General features: G+C 44.9%; 1 protein-coding gene across 1 annotated transcript in view; it reads right to left on the minus strand.

Annotated features, from left to right (window-relative positions):
- Positions 1 to 15,663, minus strand: part of LOC135223631 (exostosin-2-like) — a gene marked incomplete in the record, with an annotated part of 647,541 nt that overhangs the window by 7,696 nt on the left and 624,182 nt on the right. Inside the window, 1 exon segment of the mRNA XM_064262245.1 lies at positions 9,540 to 9,707. Within this exon segment, the coding sequence (XP_064118315.1) occupies positions 9,540 to 9,707 (168 nt within the window).

Here is a 15,663-nt window from a genome sequence, read left to right on the forward strand (position 1 = left end):
CAAATTTAACTCAACCGAAATGGTCGAAAACTGCAATTGAAGCTACAACACTTACAGTCTAGTAATATTCAATCAATTACCTTCATATTGCAACAAACGGGAAGTCTCTAGCACAATATTTCGATTTATGGTGAATTTTTGAAAACAGCTTTTTTTTTATGTCTGCGCGTTACGAATTCATGCATCATTGTGTGATAATATTTTCTGTGTTGCCTTGATCGTTTTACAATGTGTTATATACCAAAATTATCGCAACTAACTCTAGCTATAACAGTTTTGCTCACAGCGCGATTTGTATACAATTATATATGTAATTTTTTTTTTCGCTGTTATATATCCCAATATTTATATATGATAATAATATTTTTTTCATTTTTGATGGTTGCATACTAAACTTCAGGCAATGACAAAAAAAGGAGCCATAAATGAATTCTTAATCTTGAAAACTAAGCGTGCTGTGATTTTTTGAAAAAAAACATTTTTTCCGCTTTGGCGCTCACTCGCGAACGCTGCCGGCATACGGGAGACGATTTTTAAAATACAGCTTCGGCATTTAAGGGTTAATAAGGCATGAATCGTGCGTCGGGCAGGTGAACAAAAATGATGAAACTCTGCCACCACTAGTTTGAGCGTGTGTACAAACCACAGTTTCTCTCACTCAAACAGTATACAGTGGTCCCCCCGTATTCACGGGGGATGCGTACCAGACCCCCCCGTGAATAGTTAGAACCCGCGTATGTTTGGAACCCCTATAAAAATGCTAAAAATAGCCTATTTTGTTAGTTAAAACTCAAGAAAAACCCACTAAAAATTTTCATACTTGGTTTTTTTAATAGTTTTATCACAAAAAGTGCATTTTATGATGAAATTCATAAAAAAACCAGGAATTTGTGGATATTTATCATAGAAAAATACCGCGAATTTTCCGCGAATAATGCTGGGAAACGTTCCCCAGTGAAATCCGCGAATGTGTGAGTCCGCGAATCTGGAGAACGCGAATACGGGGGGTCCACTGTACATATCTATTTAAAAAAAGCAAAATATCAATGAAACATTATTATTTGACTTACAGAATCCATTTATACTGTGCTTAGACTTGGATGTAAAAACCACAGCCAGTCTCTCTCTCTCTCTCTTTCTCAAAATTAGTGATAATTTTAGAGATACTGCCCAAAGAAAAATATGATATTGTCATGATACAATAAAGTTTTATACATACTTACCTGGCAGATATATACTTAGCTATAGACTCCGTCGTCCCCGACAGAAATTCGAATTTCGCGGCACACGCTACAGGTAGGTCAGGTGATCTACCGCCCCTGCCGCTGGGTGGCAGGAATAGGAACCATTCCCATTTTCTATCAGATTTTCTCTTCCACCTGTCTCCTGAGGGGAGGCTGGGTGGGCCATTTAATTGTATATATCTGCCAGGTAAGTATGTATAAAACTTTATTGTATCATGACAATATAATTTTTATACATTCAACTTCCCTGGCAGATATATACTCAGCTGATTGGCACCTTTGGCGGAGGGTAAGAGACAGCTAATTACTGAATAGACAGGAAAGCAACATAAATTGTAGGTAACAATAATATATGAAACCTTGGTTCCTACCTGCGTCGGCGAAAGACTTCATGGCTACTGCCTAGGAGCTTACATCGCCTAAAGAGCCTCAGCGAGGTAGTGACCTCATGCTAAGAGTTCTTGATGGTCTGTCAATGGGGTCTTATCCACTTACTCGACAGAACCTAAGGATCTTTGTCAATGGGGTCCTATCCACTTACATGACAAAACACCTTGCCAAATGGCATCATCAAGGAGCATAACACCGATCCCGATCACCTGATCCTAACACCGGGGTTAGTACTACGATTGAAAGGAGTTATCCCCCCCAACATCCTTTCAAACGACCATAAAAAACTCAAAACTAAACAATTTTTTAGCTATAAATAATATTATTTAAGGATCAGTACCAGCTCCCTGTCCCAGCACGGTATCCGCTGATACATACGGTCCAAGAGAAAAGCACTTTTCATAAGTCACTCTGACGTCTTTTAGGTAATGGGACACAAACACTGAGTTGCATCTCCAATATGTTGCTGCTAATATGTCTTTCATTGACATATTCCTATTAAAGGCTAGGGAAGTTGCAATTGCACGTACTTCGTGTGCTCTAACCCTAAGCAGCTTAAAGGCTTTCTCTTGGCATTTAATGTGAGCCTCCGTTATCACATTTCTCACGAAGAATGCTAATGTGTTCTTCGACATTTGCCTCTTCGGGTTCCTTACCGCGCACCATAGGTTCTGATCACAACCCTGAAGTTGGCTCTTTCTCTTCAGATAGAACTTCAGTGCTCTGACCGGACAGAGAGACCTTTCTGCTTCTCTACCCACAAGGGGAGAGAGGCCCTTGACTTCAAAACTTCTGGGCCAAGGTTTAGAAGGGTTCTCATTCTTGGCCAGAAACAGAGGTTGGAAAGAGACAACAGCAGAATCTCCTTTAAAACCTACCCGAGAGTCTAATGCATGTATCTCACTGACCCTCTTGGCAGTCGCGAGGGCCAAGAGAAAAATGCACTTTCTCGAGAGGTCTTTAAAGGATGCCTTATTCAGCGGTTCGAAAGTATCCGAAGAGAGAAACTGGAGGACCACATCCAGATTCCAACTTGGTGTGATAGAGGACTTAGACTTTGTAGTACCAAAGGATCATATCAAATCATGGAGATCCTTGTTGTCCTCTATGTTGAGGCCCCTGTTTCTAAATACAGCCGAGAGCATGCTCCTATAACCTTTTATGGTTGAAACAGCAAGTGTGATTCCTCTCTAAGGAAGAGAAGGAAATCAGCAATTTTGGTCACAGAGGTATTGGAAGAGGACAGCTTCTTCGACCTACACCATCTATGGAAGACTTCCCACTTCGATTGATAAACCCGCAGAGTAGAGGTCCTGCGGGCTCTGGCAATTGCGCTCGCAGCTTTTAGAGAAAAGCCGCTCGCTCTGACAAGTCTTTCGATAGTCGAAAGGCAGTCAGGGAGAGAGCGTGGATGTTTCCGTGATATCTCTCGAAGTGGGGTGGTTTGAGCAGATCTGTCCTCATGGGAAGAGATCTGGGGAAGTCCACCGTCCATTCCAGTACCTCTGGGGTCTTCTACTATGGAGCAAAAGTTTTCCATCCTTCTGGAGAGGAACGTGGCGAACAGGTCTATCTGGGGCTTCCCCCAGAGGGACCAGAGCCTTTGGCAGACTCCGTAGTGGAGGGTCCACTCTGTTGGAAGGACCTGGTTCTTCCTGCTGAGTCTGTCTGCTCTTACATTTTTGGTTCCTTGTACAAACCTCGTCAAGAGTACAGTGCCTCGTTCCTCTGCCCATATCAGGAGGTCTCTCGCTATCTTGTATAGTGTGAGCGAGTGAGTCCCCCCCTGTTTTCGGATGTAAGCCAGAGCCGTGGTATTGTCCGAATTTACCTGGACTACCACGCCTCTGACCTCCGACTCGAAGTTCTTCAAGGCTAGATGAACTGCCATAAGTTCCTTTACGTTTATATGCCGGGACACCTGTTCTTCTGTCCAGGTTCCTGACACTTCCTTCTTCCCTAGTGTTGCTCCCCATCCCATTTCCGAGGCGTCGGAAAACAACACTAGGAGAGGGTTCCGAATCAAAAGGGATATACCTTCGTTCTTTTGAAGAGGGGTTAACCACCACCTCAGGTCTGACTTTATCTCTTGTAGAATGGGAAACTGACCCGAAAGTTCCCCTCTCTTTTGGTCCCACATTCTTTGCAGGTAAAACTGCAGAGGTCTCAGATTTAGCCTCCCTAGGGAAACGAACTGCTCCAGCGACGAAAGGGTGCCCAGAAGACTTAACCATTCCCTCGCTGAGCTTCGTTCTTTCCCTAAGAAGGTTGAGACTTTTTCCAAGCCTCAAGCAATTCTGTCTTGCGATGGATATACTCGAAAACCCCGAGAATCCATCTGAATCCCCAGATATACAATGTCCTGGCTGGGGATCATCTGAGACTTCTCGAGGTTCACGAGCAGTCCGAGTGAACGAACAAGATTCAAAGTCGTTTCCACGTCCTCCAAACATTGTTGTTTCAATTTTGCCCTTATTAGCCACTCATCCAGATAGAGGGATATGTTCACCCCCTCCAGATGAAGCCATCGTGCTATGTTCCTCATCAGGCTCGTGAACACTTGGGGAGCCGTAGACAGGCCGAAGCACATGGCCCTGAATTGAAAGACCCTTCCCTGCATCATGAAACGTAGGTATTTCCTCGATGACGGATGCAGAGGGACGTGAAAATACGCGTCCTGTAGATCCAAGGAGGCCATCCAATCTCCTGGATGGAGAGCCACAAGAACCGAGTTGGAAGTTTCCATAGAGAACTTCTGTATCTCTACGAATCGGTTCAGTGCGCTCACATCCAGTACAGGTCTCCACCCTCCTGAGGCTTTTGGTACGAGGAACAGTCGATTGTAAAAGCCCCGAGAGTGTGGGTCCTGCACTAATTCTATGGCCTCCTTGTCCAACATTTGTTCTACTAACTGAAGAAGGGTCTTCCTTTTGACAGGGTCTGTGTACTTCGCTGACAGTTCCCTTGGAGTAGACGTCAAGGGAGGCCTGTCTCTGAAGGGGATTAGATATCCTCTCTTCACTATTGAGAGGGACCAGTTGTCCGCCCCTCTCGACGCCCGTTCTTCTGCAAAGTTCAGAAGTCTGGCGCCTACTGGTGTTTGGAGGACTTGAGGTTCACTTGTTTTTCTTGGTAGGTCTAAAGGCAGAAGACCTACCTCTTCTTTCAGCTCCTCTCTTCTTAAAGGAGGACCGAGAAGACGAACTCCCTCGAAAGGGCGGCTTTGGGTTCCGTGTCTCCCTCTTCGTAGCGGGAACAGCTGTCCTCGGCCTTTTGGTTGACTGTACCAGCAGGTCTTGTGTCGCCTTCTCAGTCAGTGAGTGAGAAATGTCTCTCACTAACTGAGAAGGGAACAGCTGGTTGGACAGAGGGGCATACAGTAGGGACGACCTCTGTACCAGAGAGACTGCTTTTGTAAGAAAAGAACTAAACACAGTTCTCTTCTTAAGTATTCCCGCCCCGAAAAGGGAGGCCACTTCTCCCGATCCGTCTTGCACTGCCTTGTCCATACAAGCCAAAATACTATTAAGGACATCAGGGCTCAGGTGTTCATTGTCTTGTGTCCTCTTGGCCAACACCCCAAGGGACCAGTCCAGAAAGTTGAAAACTTCCAAGACATGGAACAATCCCTTGAGGAGGTGGTCCAATTCAGACATTCCCCAAGTTGTCTTGGCTGAGGAGAGAGAATGTCTCCTCGATGCGTCCACCAGCGTTGAAAAATCTGCCTCTGCAGAAGCTGGGAGGGCGAGTCCCATTGCTTCGCCTGTCTCATACCAGATACCCCTCCTCCCAGAAAGTCTGGAGGGAGGGCAGGTAAAGACAGTCTTTCCCACCTCTTTCCTGGAGTTGAGCCAGTTTCCAAAAGACTGCAAAGCTTTCTTCATGGAAATTGCTGGCCACATCTTCAAGAAGGAGGACGACTTTGAGGTCTTCGTGCTCGTGAACAGCGACCGAGGAGACGGAGGGGCGGCAGGACTCAAAGAATCTCCAAATTCTTGGAGCAAAAGCTCCGCCAACACTTTGTAGTCCGATAGTCCAGCCCCTTTCTGATCTTCGGTGTCAGAGACATCTTCCAATTCGAGTTCCACCGGAGAATCATTATCAGCCGCGGGAGAACGTCTCTTCTCGCAAGGTGAAGGGCTCCTCGCAGGATCAGCTCCCTCCCGACAAGGGCGACAGCCGCCTGTACGACATCTTGCGTCCCTGTCCGGCGAACGCTGATCCTGAGAAGAAACCTGATCATCATCTAAGCCTTTCTGACAGGTATGACGGCTGCCTGTGCGACATCTTGCATTCTTATCAGAAGACACTTGTGCTTGCGCAACGTTCCCACCAGAAACGGATATCTCGTGGCCAGGACGACGGCCGCCTGTGCGACATCTTTCGTCTCTGTCCAGAGAAAAACGTTCCTGGTCTAAATCATAAAGAGACGCTTCCTGGTTGATTTCTCTGCATGGTTCTCTTGAAGAAAAACTTGGCGTTTGGCGCTTATCTGGCGCCGAAAGTCCGATTTGTTCCATGCGCTTGGACATATCTGTCCGTCTCGGACAGTGTCGTCTGTCTGAGCTGTCCACATTTAGAACTTGGCGCCTGGCTGGTGTCGTTCCAGTACGACACTTCTGCCTGTCCGTCTTGTCCGCTTCTGGCGCCCGGACGGAGTTGCCTGCGCACGACGTTTTGTCCTATCCGGGCTGTCCGCTTTGTCCAGGTTGTCCGCAATCGGCACACGGCGCTTGGTCATAGTTGTCCGCATAGGACAAATCTGCTTGTCCGGGCTGTCCGCGTCTGGCGGATGGTGTCTGGTTGGCGCCGTCCGCGTAGGACACTTTTGCCTGTCCGAGTCGTCCAATTCTGGCACCGAGCGCCTGGATGGTTCTCTCCGACTCGGACACTCTTCTTCATTGTCCGTATCTGGCGTCCCAAGCCTATGAGTTTTCGTCCGTCTTTCCTTATTCATCTCTGTTCCCGGACGAGGAGTAGAGGAGAGGAGTCTGGAGTCCGGAACGCCCGTCAAACGAGATCTCTTAACAGGAAGAAATTCGTCCTTTCTCCTCAGAAGGTCTTTTCTCAATACTCCTACTAATGAGGATATCTGTTCCTGCATTTTAAGTAGGATTTCCGTCGCAGTTTCTTCCTTTTCTTTCTCATGAAAAGGAGAATGCACCCTGGAAGGCGTAGGAGATCGAGACATTGTCCTCTTGGCTCTTTTCCTCTCGTAGGGAGAATCGTCTGGGAAACGTTCCGGGCTCGAGTCCAGCGTCGGAGCTTTCCAACTCCTCTTGATCGGACGCGACAGTTCGTCGGAAGTCCATCCACTTCTGCGAGGAGACGAATCGGATGATGAAAAGCACTCTTTTAGGATGCTTTTCCAATGGCGATCCTTGGCAGTCTGGGACGCTACAGATTCTGCCGAGGGGACTCCTGACTGGTGGGGATTCTCCATAACCTCCGTACGACTGTCGACATTCCTTCTCCTCTGGGCCTGGGAGCTTGGAAGCGGTCTAGGTCTGGGAGCGAGACAGAGCCGATCAGACGCACCCTCCACTACACTGGGGACACTTATGTCACTTTCCACAGTCTTACCTTTAAGAGCTTGCATTTCAAGCTCCATCCTCCTTAATGCGGTCTTCAGATTTGCAATCTCCGCAGCAGAACTTGCAACATCTGCTACAGGAGAGGGTGATACTGCATGTGAGGAAGCAATTGATTGGGGGTTAGTTATACTAACTGGCTCGTTAAAGCGAGATCTACTCATGCTTCTAGAGACAGCCTTTCTAACCCTATCTCTCTCTAGTTTCCTTAAATAGGAATCTAGGGTCTTCCATCCTTCCTCATCCATATTCACACATTCATCACAAGTGTTATTTCTAGTGCATTCATACCCCCTACACTTCTTGCATACCTTGTGAGGATCTAACGACACTTTCGGTAGCCTCACCAAACAACCCTCATCCACACATCTTCTAACTTCGCAGCTAGAATCAGACATTTTTGAGCTAAATCCGAAGCAAAATCCAAAAAACGTTCCACAAAAGCGTATGCCAAACCACAGATCCAAATACGTCACCAAAAAGACAGTCCAGAAGATCAACGGCGATGAAATACGAAAATCAAGTCAGGAGGTACCAACAACGATGTTGTGGTCACCGGCGACAGAGAAAATCTGATAGAAAATGGGAATGGTTCCTATTCCTGCCACCCAGCGGCAGGGGCGGTAGATCACCTGACCTACCTGTAGCGTGTGCCGCGAAATTCGAATTTCTGTCGGGGACGACGGAGTCTATAGCTAAGTATCTATCTGCCAGGGAAGTTGAATGTATAAAACTGCAAATTAGTGAAAGCTCACTATGGAAAAGTGAGTACACCATGTGTTCCACAAAAATCTGTGACAGAGTGGACTGTGGAAATGTGAAACACATAAAATGGGGGGGGAGGGCACTGTAGATGTTTCTCAAAAGTAAGATGCTGGTCAAAAGTTACACCAAGTGCAGTTAAGGCTTTAAACTAATTCAGCTGAATCTCATCCACTTGAAGGGGGGGGGGGGGGGGGGGGGGAAATGGGGTGGAAAATCAGTATGAGATCTACTAATCAATGATGATTTTGTGTTACTGGAGTCCAGTTTCATACCCCATGGACTAGATCATTCACTAATCTGCCCCATGACATGATTGAGACTAAGAGCAGTTTCATATCTCAGTGAAGACTCTACTACACTAAAGTGTTGCATCATCAGCATACTAAACAACCATATCACTTGTATACACTAATAACAGATAACACTGGACCAAGAGCACTATCCTGTGGAGCTCCAGACAAAATTGGCCTTGGTTCACTAAAAATCCCATCAATAGAAACTCACTGCTGTAAGGAAATCTTGAAGTAATCCTAAAACATATCCACCCACTCCAAGATTCTTTTGTTTAAAAATATGGGCCTCATGATTGGCTAAATTAAACCAGCACTGACATCTATCTTCATTTAGAAAAAGTTTTATAAAGGAAATGGGAAAAGCATAGATGATGAAAGTAGATGCAAAATGTACAGAATTAAGGATGAAGTGTATAAAGAGCATGACAAAATCCAGGAAGTGGCCAGTCTCAGCTGACTGGCCAGCTGGGAGTGTTTATGGTTACTGGAGGACAGGAAGAAAGGACATGAACAATAAATAGTGGGATGAAGCATAGAAGTGGTGGGAAGAAAAGAAGTGTTGGGGTGAAGAAAAGATGTTTAGAGTTTCATAAGAAAGGTATTTCTTTGTGGTGTACTAACTGCATGACAGAAAGGTAATATACAGATATACCTGTATAGGATGAAGGAACTGAAAGACAAAAAGTAGGTAAATGATAAAACTAGAGGAGGTCAATGTGAGTAAAGTCTTAAGGAGGAATATGTTGTTGTATGGGGAAGTAAATGCAGAGGAAAAAATGGGTTACAGAATAAATTATACAAATGGAGACATGCTGCACAAAGAAAATATAATCCTGGGTTGATGGAATAAGTATTTTGAAAATCTATTGAATGGGCAGTAGAAGAAAGGCAGAGCTAATAATGCAATTGGAAGAGGCATATGTAAGTTCAAGAATGTCTGTTATCCTTAAATTATACATTAAATTCCTTTCCTTACCTGGAAAAATTTCAAATGCACAAAAATGTAAACTGTTTTTCTATCCACAAGAACTCATTTGAATTGCAATCTATCAGCTATTCAGTAACTATTAAAGATTGATTAATAAAAGTCCACCACTAGGAAAATCCTTCAGTGGGTAATGCCTACGAATATTTAGTTATTGGACATTTTTCATTAAATTCATCAGAGAATCTATAATGAGATTCAGCATTGTACAAAAACATTTTTTAGTCTATTTAGTATAGTTTAGTATATAGGCAATCTTTAATCAACTTACTTTTATTGGAGCTTTTCCTGTAAGATTGGCAACTAGGAAGTTCATAGCAATATCTTCACAGTTCATATTAGTGTCCACCCATTCTTTTATATTACCCGGCAACTGAGTGGTGTAAACATATGACCAATACTTATGGTAAAAGGCCACACCTGTCAGCACCATTGATACCTGCAAAAACAAACATTATCAGAATGAATGCCAATTTTCCAACAAGCAGCAGCCTCTTACAAACCATCACACAACAAGGAAGTACACTATAAAGTTGCCTTCGTTTTGATCACCAATATTGATTTTAATTTAAATTTACATTATTCAATCTTATGTTTTGAACTACTATTTCTGTGGATAATCAACTCCAATATTTAATATGCTCTAACAAAGTAATGCAAAATTTTTCAAAACGTCTAGAATTATACTTGTAATATTTTGCATCATCACAACAATGCTTAATATAGCAATCCAGTTCTTATTACAGTATACTACCCAATTGTTATTTTCGGTAAAATGGAACAATGCATTTTTTACATCTAAACCTAAATGCCTTCTAATTTACATAGCAACCATACCTCCTGGAAAAGATTTTTAGCCCCACCAAACTATAAAAATTTAAGAAATTAACTTTATACTTCATTGAATAAAAACCAGTTTTAGAACATATTACATTGGTGCAGTTATGATACAAAATATTGCATCAGTTTCCCAAATGTTCAAGACAAAAGGCATATAGCAATAGACAGCAAGCAGTATCTGACAACTATTGACCAAATGGCAGAGGCACATGATGTGCCATGGTGACAGACTAATCTTCTAAAGAGAAGGCCCGTGCTCCTGCCGAGCCAGTACCTTCTCCCTCTGCCGGAGCTCCTCCGGTGACCCCTGCCGGGGCCAGTCCTGCTGGTCCCTTTGATCCCGTAGCTTTTACGGCAGGGGTTATGCAGCAGGTAGGAGATATGGTTGGATCTTTGATGAACACAAGATTCGACCAAATGTTTTCTCAAATCTCCACCACTTTGACTCAGTCCGGCCAGTCGATTCAGAATATTTCTGAGCGGCTGACGGACCAGGAGAATCGGTTGGCAGGGCTGAGCCAAGCTCCTCAAGCCGTTCTCCCTATAGCAGGCACCGGAGTTGCCACGTTGCCTGACTACAACTCCCTTCCCGCCTTCTCTATGAGCAATCCTTGGAGGGTAGCAGCCTTTGCTCCCTTCAAGGATGGCATGACCTCCATCCCGGACTATGGAACTCGTCGTATTGAGGACTTCGAGTTCCATCCCGCCGGCCTACAACCTCCTTTTATGGGATATGCTAGGCTAACGGAGGCAGCCTTAAATAGAGAGGACAAGATCCCTAAGGAGACTGTTTTATACAGTCGGGATCAGGCTCAAAGGGAGTGGGTACGTTGCCTGGAGGATTGGGACTGCACTAACACCAAACTCCAGGCATTTAAAACTCCTTTCACGATCTTTGCTACGGAGGAGGAGGCACCACTCCCCTTCACAACAAAGATAGCGGAGATCACCTTGCAAGCTGCCATGAAGGATGAACCCCTTCCTCAGCTTAAGGAATCAGACCCGACGTCCCCTCTCGTTCCAGCTTTTAAGGAACTCTGGGAAGACCTACCAGCTACATCCACGGTAGGAAAACTCAAACCGGACTGTGCCATGGATCAGTTCGGTGAGAGACTCCCTAGGCTTCCGGATAACCTTATCCAAGCCGAATATGAGGCGAGGACAAGGTTAGGCAGGACCCTAAATTCGCTGGTAATGACGGAGGTTGCTGCATTGACCTATGGTACAGAGCCCTTATTTAAGCTCCTAGCTAAGTCTCAGACACAAACGGTACAGGCTGATCTGTACGCGTTTGCAGTGGCTAGAAGAAATTGTAGGAAGCATATCCTGCAAGAGGCCACAATTCGGCATGAGCCAAACAAGCTGCTTTCTTCTAACATCTGGGAGGCTGACCTCTTCCCAGAATCAGCTGTAAACGAGGTACAGCACGAAGCAACTAGGCTTAACCAAAGCCTAAGAGCTCGATGGGGTCTTTCTAGCAAGTGCGAAGAAGCTAAAAAAGACCAAGAGGTTCCAGCCCTATCAAAAACAGCAGCAGCAACATTTTGTGCAAGCAGTTCCGGTCTCGCAACCCGCACAACCGACAACTGCAAATGGGCAAAATCAGCCCATCCTCCTGTTGGCTCCACAAAGCCAACCCTCGACCTCCTATGCGGTTTCCCCGGCTTTCAATCCTCTTTTTTTAAAGCCAAACCTTCAACAGGTTCGCAAGGGGAAGCAGGGCTAGGGGTTCCTTTCGCCAGAGAGGTAGCGGAAGGGCAACCAACAGGGGGAAGCACTTCCGTGGAAGGCGCGGAGCACGCCCTGCACAACAGCAGTGAGAACCCTCAGGTAGGAGGGAGGCTGTTCCTCTTCCGTCACAGGTGGGGGTTCAGCAATTGGGCACAGAGCATTGTGTCCAAAGGGCTGGGATGGAGTTGGCTCAAGGGTCCTCCTCCATCCAAATCATTCCTTCAACTACCAACAAAGGAATTGACAGATTATGCGAAAGAGCTCCTTCAGAAAGGATTAGTGTCAAGAGTCAAGCATTTAAAGTTTCAAGGACGCTTATTCAGCGTGCCAAAGAAAGGCTCATCAAAGAGAAGAATAATCTTAGACTTGTCCCGGCTAAACTTATTCATTCGTTGCGACAAGTTCAAAATGCTGACCATCTCGCAGGTGTGGACCTTACTTCCCCGTGGGGCCGTCACCACCTCTATCGATCTTACAGACGCATACTATCATATCCCAGTCGCCAGACACTTCCGGCCATACCTAGGCTTCAGGTTGGGAGACCAGGCATTCTCTTTCAAAGTGATGCCCTTCGGGCTGAACGTAGCCCCAAGGGTATTCACGAAAATAGCTGAAGTAGTAGTGCAACAACTGAGATCACAAGGGATAATGGTAGTAGCGTACCTCGACGATTGGCTGATTTGGGCACCAACCGTCGAGGAATGCCTCAGAGCCACAAACAAAGTAATCCAGTTTCTGGAACATCTGGGGTTCCAAATAAACAGGACAAAGTCCAGACTCACTCCGGAGTCTCGTTTTCAATGGCTCGGCATTCAATGGGACTTGACCTCCCACAATCTGTCAATTCCTGTGGTCAAAAGGAAAGAAATAGCCAAGTCAGTAAGGCAATTCCTCAAGTGCAAACGAGCGTCAAGGAGAAACCAGGAAAGGATTCTAGGTTCTCTCCAGTTTGCATCAGTAACAGATGTTCTGTTAAAAGCGAAACTGAAAGACATAAATCGAGTTTGGCGCTCAAGAGCAAATGTCAAATCTCGAGACAAGTTGTCAGTAATCCCGCAGATTCTTCCTCTTCAATATCCCCCTCCGGCGTTGGTTATCCACACAGATGCCTCGCTAAGCGGTTGGGGGGGATATTCCCAATTCAAGAAGGTTCAGGGAACATGGTCACCTCAGTTCCGCCAGCTTCACATAAACGTATTGGAAGCCATGGCAGTATTTCTTACTCTGAAGAGGCTTCTTCCAGCAAAGAACTCTCATATAAAGCTGGTCTTGGACAGTGCAGTGGTAATGCACTGCATCAACAGGGGAGGATCCAAATCAAAACATGTGAACCATGTCATGATAGCCATTTTCTCTCTAGCAGCCAAGCACAAATGGCACCTATCCTCCACCCATTTAGCAGGAGTAAGGAACGTGATAGCAGATGCCCTGTCTCGATCAGTTCCTCTAGAATCAGAGTGGTCCTTGGACAACAAGTCATTTCAGTGGGTACGCCGGAGTGTTCCGGGTCTCCAAGTAGATCTATTCGCATCTCAAGCGAACCACAAGCTCCCTTGCTATGTGGCCCCCAACCTGGACCCTCTGGCTTATGCCATAGACGCCATGTCCATAGATTGGAATCAGTGGGAGAAGATATACATCTTTCCTCCAGTGAATCTTCTATTGAAAGTCCTGAACAAACTCAGGACATTCAAGGGACAAGTAGCTCTAGTAGCCCCGAACTGGCCCAAGAGCAACTGGTATCCTCTGCTTCTGGAATTGGGTCTCCGACCTCGACGGATCCCCAATCCCAAGCTATCTCAGTCAGTACAAATGAGGACTGTGTTCGCTTCCTCAGGAATTCTCAAAACCCTAACTTTATGGACTTCATGAAGTTTGCGGCTAAGAGAGATGCTAATATTGATCCTCAGAATATTCTTTTCTTAGAATCAGATAAGAGAGAATCAACTTTGAGACAGTATGATGCTGCTGTTAAGAAGTTGGAATCTTTCCTGAAGGAAACAAACACCAGAACTATGACAGTCAACCTGGCTATATCCTTTTTCAGATCCTTATTTGAAAAAGGATTAGCAGCTAGCACTATTACCACTAATAAATCAGCTTTAAAGAAAATCTTTCAATTTGGTTTTCAAATAGACTTAACGGACTCATACTTTACGTCTATTCCCAAAGCTTGTGCTAGGCTCAGGCCTTCTGAAAGACCTAGTTCAGTCTCATGGTTCTTGAATGACGTCCTCAAGCTGGCTTCAGACACTGACAACACTGCTTGTACATATATAATGCTACTGAGGAAAACTCTATTTTTGCTAAGTTTGGCCTCAGGAGTTAGAATTTCAGAACTGTCGGCCCTTTCCAGAGATGCTGGACATATAGAATTTCTCCCCTCAGGAGAAGTCTTACTATCACCAGATCGCAGTTTTTTAGCTAAGAATGAGGACCCCTTAATGAGATGGGCCCCTTGGAAGGTCATCCCTCTTCCTCAAGACCCTTCTCTTTGTCCGGTGACGACCTTACGAGCCTTTCTGTCCAGGACATCCTCTAGATCCTCAGGCCCTCTTTTCATGAGGGAAAAAGGTGGTACTATTTCAATAACGGGAATTAGGCAACAAATTCTTTACCTTATTAAACAGGCAAACCCTGAATCATTTCCCAAAGCCCATGACATCACGGCAGTAGCCACCTCTATTAATTATTTCCAGCATATGAATTTTGATGACCTAAGAAAGTATATGGGCCAGAAATCGCCGACAGTTTTCAAACGTCATTATCTCAAGTCCTTGGAATCTCTAAAATTTCCAGCAGTGGCAGTGGGAAACATAGTTTCCCCTGACACTGCTCAGTAGTTGTAGTCAAGATCCAGTTTCCTTTCTACCTGCCTCAACTAATAATGCACCTAACCCTACCGTTATGCTCTTTTGGTCCTTCAGCCTTAGCTGCTTAGCAGGATACCTTGGTGGAGTGTCCCTTATTTTTTTGCCAGGGACACCCACAACTATATTGTATATATTGTATGTAATGGTTAAGTGTTGCTACTCTTATTTTTATGCTAGAGTAGCACACTAATATTGAGATGCTTTATAATATTTATATAGTTTAAGTGAGCGTTCTTCCTTGATGTTTTACTTATCGAACCTCACCTCTATTAGTCAAGTTATCATAAGTTAGTTTAAGTGTAGTTTTAAGGTTAACTGTATATATTCATTAGTTTAAGTTAACTTTAAGTGATGATAAATTGTAAGCTCTCAATCAATTATAGTTTTCCCTTTTTATTTCTTTTGTTTTATTGAGACCTTCTTCTTTCTTAATATTCCAATCTTGTGCTAATTCTCTGGTACTATTTCACGAAGCGACACGAACTGAGCCCAGAAAAGGGATTTTGACGAAGGAAAAATCTATTTCTGGGCAAGGGTTCGTGTCGCCCAGTGAAATACCCCCCTGTTCCCAGCCCTCCAGCCCAAGATTGGCATCTAACGTCAAGGATGGCCACCAGAGGCGCTGTAGTCGGCGTGCTGAGTAGCGTAGTAGTAGTAGTTGCTGAATCCGACTATGTATCAGCTCTTTCAGGAGGGGGATTTTGATGAAGGAGAATTCTAAATGACAAGAGGTTCATGGTAGTGGTCTCACTCGCCCCAGAAACCATATCGACACCCTCTTTTTATTTAGGGTGAGCGAGTCAGTTATTCTGACATCCTCCTGAATTTATTTTTTCTCTTGTATAATGTTAGTATCATTTACCTAGAAATAATGAACTTAAGGATTATTTCACTGGGCGACACGAACCCTTGCTCAGAAATTGATTTTTTCTTCGTCAAAATCCCTTTATC

This window comes from Macrobrachium nipponense, chromosome 10, assembly GCF_015104395.2.
Source record: "Macrobrachium nipponense isolate FS-2020 chromosome 10, ASM1510439v2, whole genome shotgun sequence".
NCBI lineage: Eukaryota > Metazoa > Arthropoda > Malacostraca > Decapoda > Palaemonidae > Macrobrachium > Macrobrachium nipponense.